At 40.7% G+C, this 19,427-nt stretch overlaps 1 protein-coding gene and 1 long non-coding RNA gene across 3 annotated transcripts; one reads left to right on the top strand and one right to left on the bottom strand.

Moving 5' to 3' along the window:
* Positions 1 to 668: 668 nt before the first annotated feature.
* Positions 669 to 13,568, bottom strand: snrpa1 (small nuclear ribonucleoprotein polypeptide A'). Of its 2 annotated transcripts, none has more exons than XM_022236555.2 (9): positions 13,327 to 13,568; positions 11,376 to 11,523; positions 10,691 to 10,769; positions 10,422 to 10,468; positions 9,324 to 9,426; positions 7,794 to 7,873; positions 7,191 to 7,269; positions 5,052 to 5,157; positions 669 to 4,310 (listed from the first exon to the last, which is right to left on the bottom strand). In XM_022236555.2, the coding sequence occupies exons 1-9, from the start codon at positions 13,406 to 13,408 to the stop codon at positions 4,222 to 4,224; spliced, it is 813 nt and encodes a 270-aa protein (XP_022092247.2). In that variant the 5' UTR covers positions 13,409 to 13,568; the 3' UTR covers positions 669 to 4,221. The 2 variants fall into 2 exon arrangements, with proteins under 2 accessions (XP_022092247.2, XP_022092246.2); XM_022236554.2 differs by having other exon boundaries at positions 669 to 4,313; positions 13,327 to 13,567.
* Positions 13,569 to 15,988: 2,420 nt separating this feature from the next.
* LOC147797147 (uncharacterized) lies at positions 15,989 to 18,594 on the top strand. The gene is made up of 3 exons (XR_015427425.1): positions 15,989 to 16,108; positions 17,214 to 17,478; positions 18,456 to 18,594. It is a non-coding gene; the product is annotated as an uncharacterized LOC147797147 (long non-coding RNA).
* The last annotated feature ends 833 nt before the right edge of the window (positions 18,595 to 19,427 follow it).

Raw genomic sequence — 19,427 nt, 5'->3', positions numbered from 1 at the left:
GCTACATTGTCAAGGTACAGTGTGAAAACTAAGGGACCCTAGTTATTTTGGAGGCATTCTTGGGATAGAAAAACAATAAACGATATGCTGATATTTCCAACCAATTCATAAAAAGTTGTGCTTTCTTTTCAGAAAGATTGTCAAGGTCAATATTTTCCATGGTTGGATTACGAACCCGCAGAGTCCTATTATAATGCAATTTTAGAAAGAAAAAGAAAAAACTGACATTTTATTCTCAACGGTGTTTTTTAAAAATGCTTTTAAAAAAGAGACAAAATGCAACTTTTTTCTCCTCCGACCCAAGATTAAATAATTGTGGGGGAAAAATAGAACTTCATGGTTTTTTTTCTGTCCTTTAACCCTGCAAAATTTCATGCTATGTCATATTAAATGCTGGCCTAATGTGTAAACATAAATGAAATGATGAAACCAGGAACGTATGTGCACCTGACAGATGTCGGATACCCACTGATTAGAACAGGATCACATCCACACTTAATGGGAGTCCAAACTTGACCCTGCAGGATTTCCTTTCTATAAATATCTTGGTCTTTGTCTTATCAACACCTGCGCCTACTTAGTCCAGGCTCAAGTCCAAGACTGTGCATTCCATCTCTTTGAGATGGTCATCAGACTTTGGTGACATACATTACTCACAACAGAGTGGATTTTGATGTTCCATACAGTGGAAAAATTTATTGAAAATAGAATGCAAGAAAGCTGAATGTCATACAAACATGAATCACAGGTCATACCCTTTGGACCTGGCAGAGAATTCTAACTTCATAAAGACAATGAATGCCATAGGTTTGAACCTGTTTGGAATTTTGTACTCAGATATACAGAGAATAAAAAACACACCCTTGTCTGGTACAAACCTTCAGAACTCTTCAGCATTTGCATGCATATGTTCATGCAGATGGTGGATGATTTGGGTAGGAAACATCATTATCCCTTGCTCTACTGCACTGTGTTCACTGGTGGTGCAAGTGGTCAGTAGCCCCCCCCCTCACTTTTTTAACTGGGTGGTATGGCCCTCCCCCTTTTAGGCAGATGCTATAGAGTACCGAAGTGTGACATCATTTTGAACCAGGAAGTGAAGTGAAAACGAATGGAGTACGAGTGCACATTGGTTCATGCGCTGGTTCTCATGCTGATGCCTTTTCATACAAACATAACTGTGGACGACATACACATATTTACTTTGGTACTCTATAAAGGGACATGGCCTCATAGAATGGTTTGTTAAGTGCAATGGTTGATGTCTGATGGTCTCACAACTGCCAGGCCCCTCCCTCCCTTTGAAAATGATTCCGCTGCTGCAGCAACACTGCTGTTCTATTCCCCAAACCAAACTTGGTGAAAAAGTGACACTGATTGGTCTGTGCAGCACTGATTCAAGTAGTTTCCAAGCCTGGGTGCCCATATGAAAGAATTCACGTTGGCATTGAGGTTCCATGATTATGCCATCAATGGGCTCGTTGAGTTGTGAAAGGGAGAGATTTTATAGCTTTAACCTCAGCAGCTGTCAATATGTTCACTGTACAGATAAAGCTGAGTGATTGTTACAGAACAGTGGCTCTGTACAGAAGTTATCACAATACAAATGACCAGAGGGGACAATTTCATAGAGGTGCTTAAGCACAAAATTTGCTTAAGCGCAAAAACCTTGCTTAAAAAACAAAGGTTACCAGCTAAAAATCTATGTGATTGTCATGCTAACCCAAAAGACTGGTGTATACCATTCCAAAATAATATACATCACATGGAGTCTTGGCTGGTAACCTGATTTGTCAAGCAACATTTTTTCATGCTAATGCAAATTTTGTGCTTAAGCAGCTCTATGAAATTGGCCCCAGCTGAGAAAGTGTTACCACGGTCAACGGTTTCCTCTACAAAGACATGTTCAGATGAAACTGAGTCACGTGTACTCAGTACCATAGCTGCATGGGCCAGTGGATCCTGGCAGGCAGGGGTGTTCAGGGAACCATATTTAAGGAAATTTTGGACTGGATTTTCACGCATCCCCATACAGATTTTCTACCACTGTTCAACGGGTGTGCAGCCCCCAAAACTGCAGGAACAGCTTGTGTGCCCTAGCCAGCCCCGCACTGAGTGTACAATATGTTTAGTGAGAAAATTTAGGACTGAGTTATGGGTACAAAAACTTTGTCCCCATAATAACAAGACAGCAGTTAATATCAAAGGTTTTATTTACTTTTAAAAAATGAAGAAAGGCAAAGTGTGTACCACTGGGGATCATCCTGCATGGTTTTGTGAAGTGTGCATCCTCTCTGTGAACAAGTGTTGATGCAAGTCTTGAAGAGTTTTGAAGGGTTTAAACACTTGAAGGAATCAATTTAAAAAAATACTCTATTAATCGCTTTCTCGACCTTCTGACTGCCCAGGTCATGTGTAGTATCATTTAACCTGGGCAGCAAACAGTAATGATCATAAGACAATTCAAGATCGAACAATTTCTTTTTCCTTTTCCCTGCGGTTGGAAAATTAGGGATACTGTCCATCCATACTTGGGTCAAGTGACAAAAGTAAATGGTACAGGTAGCTCACTTACATGATGTTTGATGTGCTGGACCACGCCAATGGTACCCATAACGCATCCTCCATATGAAGTCAAATATTTGGCCGAGTCGGCCACACAGTAAGAAGGATTGCTATGGAAAGTTCTACAAAACCTCCAACATTTCTAGCTTACTCAATTACAACATAAAGTGGTGAGGTGATTTCTAGACCAGAAAAAAATTCCACTTGGGTAGAGAAGAAAAATCCGTCCACTCCACGATTCCTTGTGAAATGCCAAAAATTAGTCACATTTGCAAAACAAAAATCCCTCCTTCGTGCAGCCTTGGACCCAATACATGGTACTCACGACTCAGTTTATAATCTTCCATTCACTAGCAGGGTACAAAGTAAGTAGCTCCTTTATGGACAACATCAAGCCACATTTTGGCCCCCTCTTCTCAAAACACCACCCACGTCTCTTTTCTCGTTCATCCAAAACCATTTCTAAATAAAGGATACATTCACTCCTTGAAAGCTGTGACATGAGGTGTTCAAATTTTACCACACAATGTTTCCATTTCTTTTCCAATCTTTGAATTTTTTATGCCACAAATGGTCATAGAAAAAATGGAACGTGACAAACCATTCTTCCAACTGCCCATATCTCTATGTACATGTACATGGAAAAAAAAAAAGAAACAAAACTTGTACAATAAAAAACTCCCAGGTTATGTTCTTTTCACTTTAATAACTACTTAACACGTAGCTTACAAAGCCACTCTACACATGACATGTGACATCTAATATGTACAAATGGTACGATGATGCTGTTCTTGGGTGACACGTCGATATTTTACTTAAGCTCTCACACCATCAAACACTTTCTCAACTAATCTTCAGTCAATCACAAGTTGAGTAGTCTTAATTCAAGTCACAAACCATTCAAAGTGGATTGCTATACACATGACAAAGGCAAAAGCTCCGTTACTGAATTACAATTGGCATGCCACGGACTAGAGTACATCTCTGGAATTACATCAGCCATTCAGTTAACCACCTCAAAAACCTTGTAGGTAAAGGCTCACTGGCTCCCAGCAGAACTGCAAACTGTAATGTTCTCGTGTAGTAAAAAATCGGCGTGTGAAGTACACTTTTCCAATTGCTTCCATTTGGTCCTGAATCATTTTTCTTGGCTGAAATTTCGATCATAATTTGTGACATACAAGTACACTTTGAAAAATTTTTTACTTTTGAGTAAATTTCAAATTCATTTTCCTGAAATTCTTGTGGAGTACTGCTTTAGTACCGTTTTGGGAGTACCGTTTTAGTACCCCACAAGGACAACGAATGTTCCTTATGGGGTACTTCCCATTGTTCTGGCACCCCACAAGGCACCGTAAACACATGCAAAGGAAATTCCCCACAAGGATACAAATGCAAGGGTGTATGAAGTAATTAGAGATGCCCAATGACAGTGGAATGCCTTGGTCACAGTCGCCTGAATACCTGTGTCCCGACATGAGACTTAACAGCTCGCAGTTGGCTTGCAATGTGCTTGTGTTGGCTTGTGACAATCTGAGATACCAGGTAACTCCTGACAACTTGTGACTGGTTTGCACTATTATTACAACTGCAGGCCCTCTCCAGGAAACTCTTCAGAGAGCCCTGTCAGATACCGACCACCCAAGCTATCACAGATCACGCCATCGCCATGGCCCCATTCACAACCCCCTGAGGTGGACCCTGCTCCATGTCTTGCTCCTCTTCCATTTCTTCCTCTTCCATCTCTTCTGAAAAAAAAACCACACCCAGAAAGTCCCATTAATTTCTAACCCCAGGATGATTTACTTGCAACCTTCCACATCCTTGCAAACCTCAACATCATATGGCAAACTGTGCACATAGACAGTTGGACTCTGTTCATTTGTGGTTTGCCTAATCTGACATCAAACACAGCCGGTACACCAGTGCAGTACTCATCCTAACAGATTGCAACAAACCCCAATGTTAAGGCTGGGCTGGCTTGCGATTGTCAGGGTTAACATTAAGCCTTTCCTTTGACATCTCCTGGGTGCAGCCGAATATCCGTAATTCAGCCCTCCAAATGGTGTACAGGTACTCACTGATCTGGACAACACCGCCCAAACCTGGTTGTAGACTGTAGAGTTGCCACTGTAACGCTAAAACCAATTCAACACTCTACTGACCTGCTGTCGGAACAGATTTCTTTCTAGGACCTGATGTTTTTCAACACTCCAGGGCACACCCTCAGAATGATATTTGCTACAACAGGCCGCGCACAATTGCTAAGTTCAAATTCGACACATGGTCTGCCTCTGCATACTTCTGGGACCTTGTGCATGAGTACAAAACGAACAGGGAACGTTTAAACATCGGCCGGAAGAGTCAAGGCACACCTCATGCTTTAACCTGTCTGCCATGATGCCTGTGTATACAATGGGCAATGTGGTTAATCAAGGCTTAGGAAAACTAAATAATGTGAATCCAAACACTTTTGGGTTTCATACCTGTTTTGTTTTTACTGAGGACGTCTTTGCCTGGTACCTGGCCTGTTTTCAGCAATTGGTTCAATCTCTCCACTTCCTCCAGCGATTTGGCATTAACAATGGCAGCCTGGTAAAAAGAATGCAGGAAAAAAAACAATTACACTGGATTTTTGTTGTCCAGATCAAAAATGTACAAAACTCCCAGCCTGTGTGTCTGCAGAGCCAGACAGGCTGTGTATTACTTTGCTAATGAAAATCGTGGCTAGGAAAGAGCAGTCCTTTGAGGGCACAAGCATCTGCATGCTGTAGATCAGGGGTAAGATTGGGGGATGAAAGTCCATGTATTCCCTGAAACGCCAACTGGACAGGTCTTAACAATGACAGAATTAAAATACATGTACTGTGACTTTTTGCGTTTCATCTGCGAACAAGGCAGGAGTTCTCTCTCTAATAACTATGACTGTATTAATCTTGAACTTGCCACTTTTCCCTCCAATGTGCAAAAAATGCAACAAAACAGAATGATTCAAACCCAGAATATCTGGGTCAGAAATCCTGAAATTCTGGAAAGAATCCTGTGATTTCCCACCCACCCCCATGGAATGAATTTTTCTGTCACAAGGCTCCTGAATTCATTGGAAAACAGGAATTTACACTGAAAGGAAACTCTGACTAAGTCGGCATTGCATAACTCGTCATATCTTCTAAGTCGGCCTTTTGACAAAAGTCCCGATCGTCTGTAATGCATTTCCATTGAAAATTTCATTTTTAAGTTGGCATTTATAAGTTGTCACTTCGTTTAAGTCGGGATGTTTTTCTCGTTCCTTTTCCACAAAACCACAAAAATTCCTTTGTGTAAGTTGGCATTAAAAAGAATCGTGCTTAGGTATCAGTTTCCTTTGCCATGGTTAACGAGAAGTGCCAAGTCCCACACTGCTTGACCTGATGTCTGTTTATTAGCAGTACAGGCCATGGTTGATAATCGGCCAGCACAAGTACATCAATACCAGTTACCCCTTTAGTGCTACATGCATGCGCTCTGCCAATTTTGGGGGTCACCTTATTGACCGAACTTAACCAATGCGTGTGCAGATGAGTGTATGTTATCTGTATCATGTACATGTATGCTGCACTGTCGAGCCATGATGTGATATGCAATATATGTAATAAGGACGATATTGCTTCATCCTTAGGGGCACATGATCAATTATCGAATTTGCAGCCTGTGAGGATAATAATCGAGAACGAATTTGCGGGGATCGACCATGGAGGTAGAAATAAACCAGGGTAAATCAAAGCCATTGAATTAGTGCAAGGAATCATAATGTACATGTACATAGGAAACACATGTGTATGTGCAAGTCAGCAAATTGACGACTTACAGCACAAGTCGGCATTCGCGTAAGTCGTCATAATTTCTTGAGTCCCGAGAGTGCCGACCTAGCCGGAGTTCATTGTATATAATGATCCATGCGACACGTTGTTCTTGGATGCACATCTTGCACAACTTTATTCACTTCTTCAGTGTATCAACATCTTTTTGGTGTTACATTTACCAGCAGGTGTAATGAACTGTGCACTTTTCAAACATTTAAGGACTGTCTGTGCGTTTCTGGGCAACTGAGGTCGCTGATGCTTTGATGCCATTTAGGAAAGACACTGTTCTGTTGAGTGATTTTTTGGCTCAAATTGTGAAATCAAACTTTGTTCGTTGAAAACATTTCTGAGAAAGTATTTCTCATTGTCTTACTGCCACGTACATTTGCGTAACAATGAAGCATCCGAATTAAGGAATAAATTTAGGATAGCAAACTATCTAACATTGCAGCAGCCTCCTGTGCACAAATCAATGCAATATGGAGGTTTTCTCTGTGAGACGGCATCACCGTATTACTGCTGAATATAGAAATTTGTATTTGCATAAAACCAAAAAGGCACCACACCTTTTAAACAGCCAACAAATTTACATTACAGGTTTATTAAAACACATTTTCAAGGGTTATAAATGAACTCAACAGACCCTTAAAATTTGTCCGTCTCAAGTGTTCAGTTTTTGAGAAACATTGGCAGTTATTTATTCTGCCAGTTTTTGGATCTCAGCACAATTCTGATAGATGACAAGTAATGAGTCAAACTTGAATTCCTGAAGGGTTTCTTTACCTTGATCGCAGCATAGTCTTGAGGTGATGGCCCAGGCTTGGCGTCTCCTTCCCCGGCCACAGGTGCCCCTGGCACAAACCTGAAACAAAGAAGGCCAAATATACATTACCCTCATGTGTCCAATACAGCATATGGACTTTGAAGGGAAAAAAGCCTTGAGTTATTCTCATGATGAAACTGAACTACTTTACATGAAGCTGGGATCTAAGTCGATGTGGCTCTTTTGTAGGTTCCAGAGCACCAATGTTCACCTCAATAGGTTACCCACTTTAAGTTTTACCTGTACCTGCTGACGACGAGTGACTTGCATTTATAATTTCCATTCACTATGAAACGTCTACAGAAAAGGTTACATACTGTTTTACCTTACAATAAAATTTTACCTTTTTCCAAAAGGATACATTTTGTTCAACTTATAGGAAAATTGGTATCAAAACATGCATGAGAAATGGGTGGTAAACTAGAAAACTCACGAAGACACTGCATGCCAAAATGGTGGACATAGGACAAGGAGATTTCTGATAACCTTTGGCGTCCTTCAAATGGATGGTTCAGTTGTGCATCTGATTGGATCACAACAGTTGAGTATTGAGCCGTACTTACGTCTTTGATCTTCTGCCGAGATCTTTAGACAGCTGCTGTCCCTTCTTCCCCTTGAATAGATGTGCAGCTGTTTCTCGTTCCTGAAATCAAGAAAAAACCCAGTGACTAACAGTACAGGCAGCAATGAAGTATCTGCCTCACCGAGGTCAGTTTTCAGCTTCATAGGCAACATCATGCTTATTGAAAATCAGGGAATGGAATTGTGATGAGTGGTTTTCATATAGTACATTAAAACCATCTGAAGCAATGACAGACCACATCGAAGGCGAGGTCCATTATCATCAGCAGGCCCCGCTTTGTGAAAAGTAAAGCTGAATAGAAACTGTGCTTTGTTAAATCAATATTTACATAAATGTATTTACCCATCATGTTTTAGGAAGCACCCATCAAGTCATATCTAAATGCAAAATAAATGTCTACACTGCATCAGGAACGACTTGCTGATGGCATTATTCTATATCGCCCATGTCCAAGGTGGGGCTCATTTCAGCCAATGGGGGGGTCATTTGTTCAAGATTTGTAGACATTTACCGCACTGACAGTATTTTAACTCTGAGACAATGTCGAAAACTGGCATTTGCTACAGTGCTCAACATGAGGATTTCTACAAGTTCAGTATCTACGGACTGTTTTGAGCCTATGTCTGTGTAAACCTCAGTGGGAAGCACTCCAGTGCGGGGATGCAGTTGGACACGTATCGTCTGGCTCTGTAAGCAGAATCTTCCACAGCACATTTAAACATCCTCTGTGTTGTGACACTGGAAATCCCTGTATGTTTACACGTCATCCAGTCAAGAGTAGTTGAAAACTACCGCTGAATTTTGAAAGGCCCCGAGAGGGTTGGGATTCATTTCAAAGGCTTTTACTTTCCCTTCTCTTCTTTAACACATTGACTGCTGTGCATAATTTGAAAGGGGCGTTCCCATTTGCCAAGCGTTGTACACATGTGCGCATATTTAACAGGTACCTTACACGTGACTGTTTGAGCATGATTATTAGGGAACGTTTCATAATTACAGAAGGCGGTATTTACTGCGGTACCGCTGTATTTTTGCGGTACCAGCATTAAGCCCTTTCGGGTAACTAGTGCGGTGCCGCTAAAAAAACCAGCGGTACCGCAGTAAATACCGCCTTCAACAATTATGAAACGCTCCCTTATACAGGTGTACGCCCTCCACACTGCCAGCAGCGTATTGGTTGTGTTCTTTGGTGATGCCGGCGCACTCAATTTACATTACAATAACCTTTCCTTTTCTACGAGTATACTCGTAGTGGCAGAATCCGGTCCACCTTTCACCACAAGTATACTTGTAGTCTGCAGTCAACATGTTAATCACAATAGGAACGTGGCCCCAAACCAAGGCATTTCTCACCTTTCATTTCATCAAAGAAATCTTAAAGACACAAAACCATTACAACTTGTTACACAGGATGGCCAACTCTTTGCAATGAAACTGAATGCCCCATGTTGCACTGTGTGCTCAATGCCTTCAAAGGGGGCCTCGGAGAGCAAAATAAAACACCACTTACTTTCTGTCGAACTTTTCTGAAGTCCAGCACCCGAATCTGTGGAATCTTGTGGATGGTGTATAGCCGATAATGCTTCCGATTTGTCACCGGATTTCTCAACAGACTAGCCGGCAATCAACAGAAAAGGGAAAACAAGAGTATATTTGTTGTTTTCACTTTTTGAGGGGGGCAGCATGGCCCAAACTGTGTCATGACTCAGGAGGTTTTTCTCCTGGCATGAGAAGCATGTTTTGTAAGGGGAAAAAATCAAGGCTTTAGATGGTACATCAAGCAGTATCATTATACCCGTCTTGAATACTGGTTTTTCATTGGCCCAGAACAATCATGTGACAAGGCAATAAAAATGCATATTACCCTCCACACCATAATGCAAGGACTGCTGTAACCAGACTACTTGTATTCATTGATTCACGCCATACCTATGTCTTGGATATTGTCTGTTCATAGGCCCAGAACAATCACGACAGGGCAAACAAGGCATATCACACTCACCGTGAGACACCTCATTCTTCCGATAGCATATGCACAGGCGTACGCACGAGTCAGAAAAGCTTTGGGAAGTTTGAGAGCAACCCTTGTCACTCATTTAGTCAGTTTTGCGTACCCATGATACATACCCATGATGAGTGTTGTGCATTGGTTGCCAGGGAATTCGATTAATGGTCCTGTTCATATAACGGACTTGTTCCCGTCCCCGCAGCGTATAAGCAGGGGGTGTGAGTGGCCACTTAAAACAATGCATACATTTACGTCTGTTATGTTAATTATACAGTTCGACAGTAGGCCTATCGTCTTCTGAAATTCAAAGCTTGTTTCTTTGGATAAATTTCAAGACAGACACTTGACAAAATAATTGTTGACTGCTTTGATGTGGGATGTGACATTTTGAACACCCTCGGGCACACCTCAGGGCGTTATGCGTCCCTCCGGTGTTCAAAACATCATATCCCACATCACAGCAGTCAACAATTGTTAAATGTACCACTTTCAACTCTGTACAAATTTTATGCTGACCAACAAAGAAGCACATGTACCACATCAAGACAGTTTCCAACTTGGAGACAAGCTTTCGTCTCTTAAGGTTCATTTCAAACTTACCTCAATGATGTAAGTGTCTTGATGCTTGCTAGGGGATCTAAGTCACCCTGAAAATCAGATCAATGTGGAACAGTGCTGTAAATCAATATTCATGTAGTTGTGTACATAAGAAAGCTACATGCTTGCAAATAGTGCATGAAGAGAAAGAACATTATAAATGTAAAATGGTTCATGAACTGTATCAAGTTTGAATTTTCAATTTAAAAGTTTTTTCATCTTTCTGGCACATCTTATGAGGCAAAAATTATTAACATAATTGAAAGACAAACCAGTTCTTGCATCAGGTTGTTAGTCAGGATGATGGAATCCAGGCGAGGCAAGTTCTGTTCTAAGCCTTCTGTAATCCGACTGGAAAAAAAAAGAAAGAAAACTGGACTGTGAAATTTCACACATTTTATGACAAAATCTCTTCAGATTTGTACCCAGGAAAAAACTGAGCCATGAATGCTACAACGCAACATACAGTACATTTTACATGGCAAGCCCAACCATAACCTGCAAAGGTTGGTGTAAATCGTGTAAACTTTCACTGGATGTGACGTGGTTGGATTAATCTTTGTCAAGATCAGAAATCATGTCTTTGGCATGACTACAAACATTAACACTTTGTTTTCCTTAAAATGGACACATTCAACAGAAGCCAAATGAATGGCTTAAGAATTTACAGTTCATGTGAATTACAGGAGAGAGTTATATTTTGCACTGTTTGAAATGTTGCCGACTAGAAACTCTGTTACTTTGCACAAATTTTGCAGCAGCTGAATATATAGGTACAGCCAAGGATTCAAGGTAACCAGACTATCCATGCCAAGGAATAGGGCTAGACAGAGAAATACTTTTGTCTCCATTCATTTGAATAGCTTGTGACGGGGCTTAAGACTGGATGGCTTGTCATGGACTTAAGGTAACTTGTGATTGACTCGATTACAGTACTACATCCCGCTATTGTCTCACCATATTCTATTATTGTTCAGCAGCAGACACTTCAGGCGACGCAGTAAGGGAAAACCTTCCAGTTTCCTGAGATCATTATCCGACAAGTCAATGGTATCAAACTGGTCCAGTGTTGCTCCTAAATTTTCGATCACCGGAATCTTGTAACCTAAATTCAGAAAGAGGAAGTTGCATTTTACATTTTATTTTTCACAAAATTACAATTGTGATCGTCTTTCCTTTAATATGAACATTTTTGCTAAGTCTTGGCACGCTTGCAGATTCAGTAGAATTACTTTAACAGGTAAAGATCGTCAAAATGCTGACAGCCGTTTTGTGTCATGGTAAAATTGACAGTGAGCATTGTGAAAATAATTCAGGAGCTCCTGGTCTTTTTGTCCTTGTTGCTTTATCAGCCCTGTATTCTACACAGCAACTGAAACACAATTTCTCCTACTACAAAACAGCTGGGAGTATTTTGACGATCCTTACTCATTAACATAAAATTCAAAATTTAGATGGAAAGGAGTTACATGTAGGGTCGTGACCACGCATTGGCATACTATTTTATTGACAAGACATGCCAGATACTACAACAGTCAGTCTCCCAAAACAGAGAATGTCTCCCTAAGTAGGGACAATTTTTTTTCAAGTGGGACTCCCAGATCCTACCATTGCCTAGGGGATTCTTTTATTGCCACAATGAGATTCAGCAGGAAAAAACACCCAAGGCTGCCGTTTTTAAAAAATCCTACTGTTTACTTCTAAGATTATTACCAAGCAGAATTAGAGTCAAAAAGATCGGAACATGTTTTCCAAGAAACATAATGTTTTTTAAAAGTCAAATTTTTTTTAATCTAATGTTTTTTAAAACAGACCGTACTTTGAATTTTTTAATTCATTTTCCAAAACCGAATGAAATCTTTCGTACCTAGTATATCTGTTTTTGATGAAATTTTACAGACCTAACATGTATTTAAGATTCAAATGAAACTTTTTTGACCAAACATGTTAAGATTCAAATAAAATTTTTTAGATCTGACACGTTTTTAAGATATGAATAAAAATTTTTGGACCCAATATGTTTTTAAGATTCAGTAAATTTTTTCAGACCTAACATGTTCTGAAGATTTGAATGAAATTTTTCAGACCTAACATGTTTTCGAAATCTAAATGAAATTTGACAGACCTAACGTTTTTCAGATTCGAATGCATTTTCCTCGACAGTAAACAGCCGACGGTTTCGAGTTCCGCACCCACATTTCATCTAAATTCAGAAAGCATCCAAATTTCGAAATCATCCAACTATAAAAAGCATCCGAATTCCGAAAGCATCCGAATTGAAAAATCATTCGAATTCTGAAAGCATCCGAATTTATAAGCATCTGATCTTTTTGACAGTGTTCGACCCGATGGTACCCGAAGTTCTGAATCTTTTTCGACGATTTGACTGTGTTTGGTATGTGCATGTGCAGTCAAACTATAGTCTTATTCCCGCCCCCTTAAACAATCGGGCAGTCAGTGCTATAAGCCTCAAATTTCGAATTAAGTCAAGCGACTACATACATACACTGACGGCACGGATGTTTTGCTGGTCTGGATGCCTGTGAGTGCGAGCCACAGCGCGACCCAGGGACGTCGGACGCAGGCCGCACATATAAGTAGCGAAAACAAAACAGACAAAACAAAAAATGCGCCCCTACTGCCATAATCCCTCAAAATCCAAAGCTCTTCCCTCAGTGTCCCTCTTTTCTTTCTGATACGAAAGAGGACAATACCGCCAACTTATTTAGGTAAGTTGTTTTGAAAAGGTAGACTTTGTATCCTTATTACAGGAACAGGGTGCTAATGGTTATGAACACCCTAAAAGTGCGAGCCCTGATCATGCTGACTGCAAAAGCTAGGTGTCGACAATACACGCACTACAAGCGCCTAAATTACATGTAACTCAGTATACCCATAATAGACTCACCACGTAAATCCAGCTCTCTTTCTCGCAGTGCATTTGTGTACTGTGAACTCTGTTCAATCAAGTCTGCTGTTAATTTGGGCATTATGTAGTGCTTTCAGGACAAAAACAATATCCAAATTTTCCTGATAATCGATTTAGAAAAGTACAACACTGTAAAACAAATGGTTAGATTTAACACCTTTCATCCCCACGTTTCTCTGTCGCTTCGTTCGCGCTATGCGTTAAGTAGTATGATACTAGACTGCATCCATTGATCTCCATTGATGAATAGTGGTAGTGTAATTTTTACAAACACGTCTAGACACTAGACTTAATCCAACGAATGTTTGTTGAAAGGCAGGCCGCCCTCTTGGGGATGGTCCACAGTTTTCGTTTACATGGCAAAGTCATCCTCAACAGACTATTTTGTACAAAACGGAGGACTAGGAGGATTTTCAGAGTTGGTGACACCTGGATAACGACTCTGTACGTCTCTCTTTTTCATTTTATTTAAATAATTTTTCAATATCTGCGTTGATCCAGCGGGAGAGAAAACTTAGTCCCCCTTACAGCGTGTCAATTTCTATACAGTTTAAAAACGTAAGTATCTACATGTACAAGAATAGCAGTTGCAGTAACGTATATGATGGGTGGGGCCCTCACCTTTTATTACCTTTTTAAAGGAATGAAAAGCGCCAAGAAACAATACTTGCACCTTCCTGTGGAGGAGAGGGTCGATTCTTCTATGGGTGACAATATTGGGAAAATCATTCAAAAACAAAACCCTCTGCCCTTCCCCCACTTAAAACCTAAGTAGGAGAGGTGGGCATCTGCCAACCAGCTTAAACACACGTACACTTAAAGTGAACTCAGCGCGGCTTGGGAAAGCTTGTACTTGTTTTTAACTTACATGTGCTCCCAAAATGCGTTCACCTTTGCTCTTTTGTTAACTCTCTTTCAAGATGTTGCAACTGGATTGTTTTGAATCCCTAGAGGCCAGATTAAGTAGATATGTTTTTTTACAATCGAAAAATGGCTTCATGGAATTTATGACTCGAATTCTTCAAATGTGCGTAAATTCCCTATACCTGAGGGGTGAATTTGCCCATAGTTTTGATTTTAGTTGGGCGCCGCGCAGATCACTGTAGTTTTGAATAGGAGCTGATGGTCTGTGCGTTTATTTGTCTGTGATACGCTCTATCGAGTCCGCTACATACACTGCATGTATCGGGGTACAGTCCACTAATTCAGGCCTCATTGAAAACAGTGTAAAATCACCATTGTTCAGACAAATATTTAATTATTATTTGGTAATTAATCTTTCCGTTTCTTTTCAATTTTCGGGGGGGAAACCAATTACATTTTTAATTATTCGCCCAAAACAAAACCAACCCCCCCAAAAGTCGAAGTTCCGAAGTTACAAATGGCACCCCTTACTTTTGCCCTCAGTTAATGGGCCAGGGACTTGATCCTGGCAAAGATTCACTCAATCTCACCATTTTGGGGCCAAACAATTCCCTTTTTAAACAGATACTGTGGGGGGGCACTTTTAATGCTTATGAGCTTGGCGGAAATTATTGCTTGATTAGTGGACTGTACCCACCAAGTTAACCTACCTGCAGAGGTTAACGAAATCATGTACGTGAGACATTTGCATACAAGGCCATGGCTACGCGACATTTGCATACGAAGCGAGAGAGATATTCACGGAGAAGGGTAGGATTTTTTATGTGAGTTTGTAGCCCGATTGACCCTTGGGAATTCATTTTTTTTTGGCCCTTTCAAAATTTGGTTCATTGCCATGACTACCCCCAGAAATGTGGGGTCCAACGTCCGCTCGTCGGACTCCACAGTTCTCGGGGTATACCATGGCAAGGTTCACAGACCTGAGTGGAGCGTCAGTATTACTCTTTTTCGAATTTTGGACAGGATCGGTCATGATCCAGTCCAAAATTCGAAAAACAGGAATACTAACGCTCCACACAGCAGAGTTATCACAGACGATTATGCTGAAGTTGAAGGAACTGATGCAAATTGATTTTTTAAAATTCTTTTGGGCCTTAAGTTAGAGTTCATGTTCTGGCTGAAAACGTCTGTTTCGTTAATAAATTGAAATATCTTGTTTCTTCGTTTGAGATTTGCCTTTGAATTTTTTCGTTATTTTTCTCCCTTATGGCGTATTTAGTACTTTTAACCGATTTTTTTGCCCTTTCAGATTTTGGGCCTACGTTTGCAGACCATGGCTAACGTTGAAGGAATAGATGGAAATTGATTTTTTTTATTCTTTTGCGCCTTAGAGTTCATTTTCTGGTTTAAAACGGTCCGTTTCGCTAGTAATTGATTGAGAATTTTTCCTTATTTTTCCCCAGCCCCTAGGGCTTACATAGTACTTAGGAATCTATTTGTTTGGCCCCCGCCCTGTTTTCCCCGTCTTCTTGCGTTTTTGCGCTACAGAGAAGATTGGCCGACATTCCGCCACTTTCCAAGTGGCTGACATCCCCTGTCAGGGCCATGGCCCAAAATTGGAACAATTGGAACCCCCGCTTTTTGCACATGCTTATTTGTGCGGCTGGCGCTCCATAACCTCCGGGGTCGGTTTCGCACCTCCGGCAACTGTGTGAGCGAATGAGTACGTACGTACGCGGACGGACGTGGCTGTGCTTCGGAAGTGCAGTCCCGATCCCGTCGATCAGTCAGTAAAAATGGCGGCGCTTTGCGCGTTGTCGCCCGATTTTTCTGCGAGAAAATCAGTGATATTTGGCCGGTGTTTTTGGCAGAGACGTGGTGGCTCTTGAGACTGAAGGTAAGTAAACTTTTTTTACCAGATTGTGTGGCCCAAATGACCCAGGGGAACGGGTGTTTTTGTCTTTCAAAGATTGTCCTCTTTGGAATTTGGTCCACCCTTCGTGTCAGGACATGTTCGTTGAAAGACTTGATGCGAAGTGAATATGCTCTTATTCCTCCATGGTTTGCCCTGGGAGATCGTGTAATTTCTGCCCGAAAAAGGGTACCTTACGGGCGGGGGATCGCCTACAGATGTTGGAGATATTCAAAGAGAAGGGTACGATTTTTTATGGGAGTTTGTAGCCCGATTGTCCCCTTGGGAGTGAATTAAAATTTTATGGCCCTTTCGAAATTTAGGCCACTGACTGAGTGGAGCGTTAGTATTCCTCTATTTCGAATTTTGGACAGGATCGGTCATGATCCAGTCCAAAATTTGAAAAACAGGAATACTAACGCTCCACACAGCAGAGCTATCACAGACCCACCCTCATGCTGAAGTTGAAGGAATGGATGCAAATTGATTTTTTAAAATTCTTTTGGGCCTTAAATTAGATTTCATGTTCTGGATGAAATGTCTGTTTCGTTAATAAAATGAAATGTTTTGTTTCTTCGTTTGAGATTTGCCTTTGAATTTTTTTCGTTATTTTTTCCCCCTAGGGCTACTGAGTACTTAGGAATCGATTTGTTGGGCCCCCGCCCCGTTTTCCCCGTCTAGCTGCTTGCGTTTTTGCGCTACAGAGAAGATTGGCTGACATTCTCTATCCCCGAACTTCCAGTCAGAATTGGAACGTTTCGACCAATCACAAACCGCCATTCCCAAAATTGGAACCATTTGAACCCCCGCTTTTTGCACATGCTTATTTGTACGACCGGCGCTCCATAACCTCGGGCCGGTTTTGCTCCTCCGGCTCCGGCTACTGTGTGTACGTGTGCGAGCGAATGAGTACGTGACGTGGATATGCTTGGGCAGTGTAGTCCCTTCGTTCAGTGCGTGAAAGTGGTGACCCACCGTCCAAGCGTTGTCGCCCGATTTTTCCGCGAGGAAAAACTGGGGCTGTATGGCCGGTGATTTTCGCAGAGACGTGGTGGCTTTTGAGACTAAAGGTTTGTAAACTTTTTTTCAGATTGTGTGACCCAGGGGAATGGGTGTTTTTGGCTTTCGATGATTCACTCTCCGGAACTTGGCCCACCCTACGTCATATGTACTTTTACGCTGAACAATCTGTTTCTACCTCCGTGGTTGAACGAATGGATGCGAAGTTAACACAGTTTATTTATGTTTGCCTGGATAATGGGAGTTCATATAATTTCTGCCCGAAAAAGGCCTTAGGGCCGGGGATCGCCTACAGACGTTGGAGATATTCACAAAGAAGGGAACGATTTTTTCATGTGAGTTTGTAGCCCAATTGCCCCTTGGAAATTAATTTTTTAACCCTTTCGAAATTTGAGCCACTGAGTGGAGAGTTAGTACTCAAGTAGGCCTATTTGGTATTCCTCTTTTTCGAATTTTGGACAGGATCGGTCATGATCCAGTCCAGAATTCGAAAAGCAGGAATACTAACGCTCCACACAGTAGAGCTATCACAGACGATCATGCTGAAGTTGAAAGAATGGATGCAAATTGATTTTTTAAAAGAATTCTTGTGAGCCTTTGAGTTTATGTTTTGGATAAAAATGTCTGTTTTGTTTATAAAGTTAAATATTTTGTTACATCGTGGAAGATGTGACTTTTTTTATTTTTGACCTGATTTGATTTTTTTTGGCCCGTTTGGAATTTGGTCCTTCATTCGCAGACCATGCTGACATTGAAGGAATGGCTGCAAATTCATTGTTTTTATTCTTCTGGGCCTTGGAGTTCATGTTCTGGTTGAAAACGTTCCGCTTTGTGAATAAAATGTAATGACATGTTAGTATTTTGTTACTTTGTGTGAGATTTGGCTTAACATTTTTTCCTAGTTTTTGATTTGTTTTCCTTCCTTTCCTGTCTTTTCTTTATTGTACAATATATCAACATGACCAGATGTTTTGCTCAACTCTTTTTTGTTCCATATAGATTGTTTTTGTAAATTAATTGTATGCGTTCATAGGTAAGGGGTTTGGACTCAGATTTAATATTTTACAATATCTGAACACAAGTTAATATTTTGTTCAACTGTTCGAATTGCTGGACATTGTTTTAAGGAAGAATAAATGGGTAATCTTTGTTACTTAGTCATTTATGTGCAAAGTGGAGTAAATGAAAGATGGTTAAAAACAAGTCAAACTTTAAACTTACTCTGAGAGCAAGAGCAGCCAGACCATATGATGAGCTCTTGTGTGTTTTAATGGAATTTTCATGCTGAGATACTACCTGTTTTTTTTTTCAGGTGAATTACATGTAGAGAGGTCATCAGGGTTGGGTACCTCTGCGACGAAAGTAAGAAGGTCTTAGGAAAGTAATCCCCCAATTCCCGGACTGTTGGCAGTTAAAGGCTGGAGGCAGCATCCATTGTTGGGTCCTTGATGACGAGGCAGAAATTATCCATCAACTTTGACATGTGGAGACATGGTTTTTAATGCTGCCAAATCCAAGTGCAATGATTAAAATAGTGTATGAATGGAAAAATCGTGATCTTACTAAAGTGCTGGGTGAGCACAGGTTTGGCACTGATTTTTAACCCCAAACAGTCTTTGCTCACGGTCAGATCTGAAAGAATACTCTGTTTGTATCATTTTGCCTTGGATTTGAAGGTCCCAAGCCCTTAGACAAAAGCAGAGGGAAAACCATTGCTGCAGAGGTAAGGAGTGCACTTTATTTTTTAAAACGGCAGACAGTCAGTAGACATGTTTTTGAGAAATAGTCAACTCTCGTAAGACTTGACATATAACTTTGTTTACTGCACGACTGTATAAAAAAAACCAAGGAAAATATAGCAAAACGTCCAATAAGAAATGGGGATTCTTGAAATCATTTCTTTCAAACTACATGTAGTACATGTATTTTGTTTAGCAGTGTTCTCTGAATCGATTGAATTCACATCATTATCAAACTATGTAATTTTTGGAAGTAAACTAGCATAGCTACCAAATTAGAAGATTCCCGAAAAGGTTCATTATTTTGTACCCAAATTTAACTGGTTCACCAAAGAAAGGGAACTGTCACCATTTATTCACATTTTCCAAAGACCATGGTTTTATTTCCGAAAAAAACAATTCACACTTAAATGAAAGAATTGAAAGCACTTGACAATCATGGGTTACTAAAGTTCATATGAGTACACTACTGTTTTGAGTTTTCAGATATCTGATAATAGAGGTGATTATTCTCCCAGAAAGGAGGTAGTAAAAGACTCGAGTGC

The sequence above is a fragment of the Acanthaster planci genome, linkage group LG12 (genome assembly GCF_054643075.1).
Source record: "Acanthaster planci isolate LZ-2023a linkage group LG12, COTS_SCS, whole genome shotgun sequence".
Taxonomy (NCBI): domain Eukaryota; kingdom Metazoa; phylum Echinodermata; class Asteroidea; order Valvatida; family Acanthasteridae; genus Acanthaster; species Acanthaster planci.
This window is presented reverse-complemented; position numbering and strand designations above follow the sequence as displayed.

Coding starts and splice junctions, on each gene's coding strand:
- snrpa1 (XM_022236554.2), bottom strand. CDS start 13,408: ATGCCCAAATTAACAGCAGACTTGATTGAACAGAGTTCACAGTACACA. Junction 10,770..11,375: donor CTGAACAATAATAGAATATG/GTGAGACAATAG, acceptor TTTTTTTTCCAG/TCGGATTACAGAAGGCTTAG. Junction 10,469..10,690: donor ACAACCTGATGCAAGAACTG/GTTTGTCTTTCA, acceptor TCTGATTTTCAG/GGTGACTTAGATCCCCTAGC.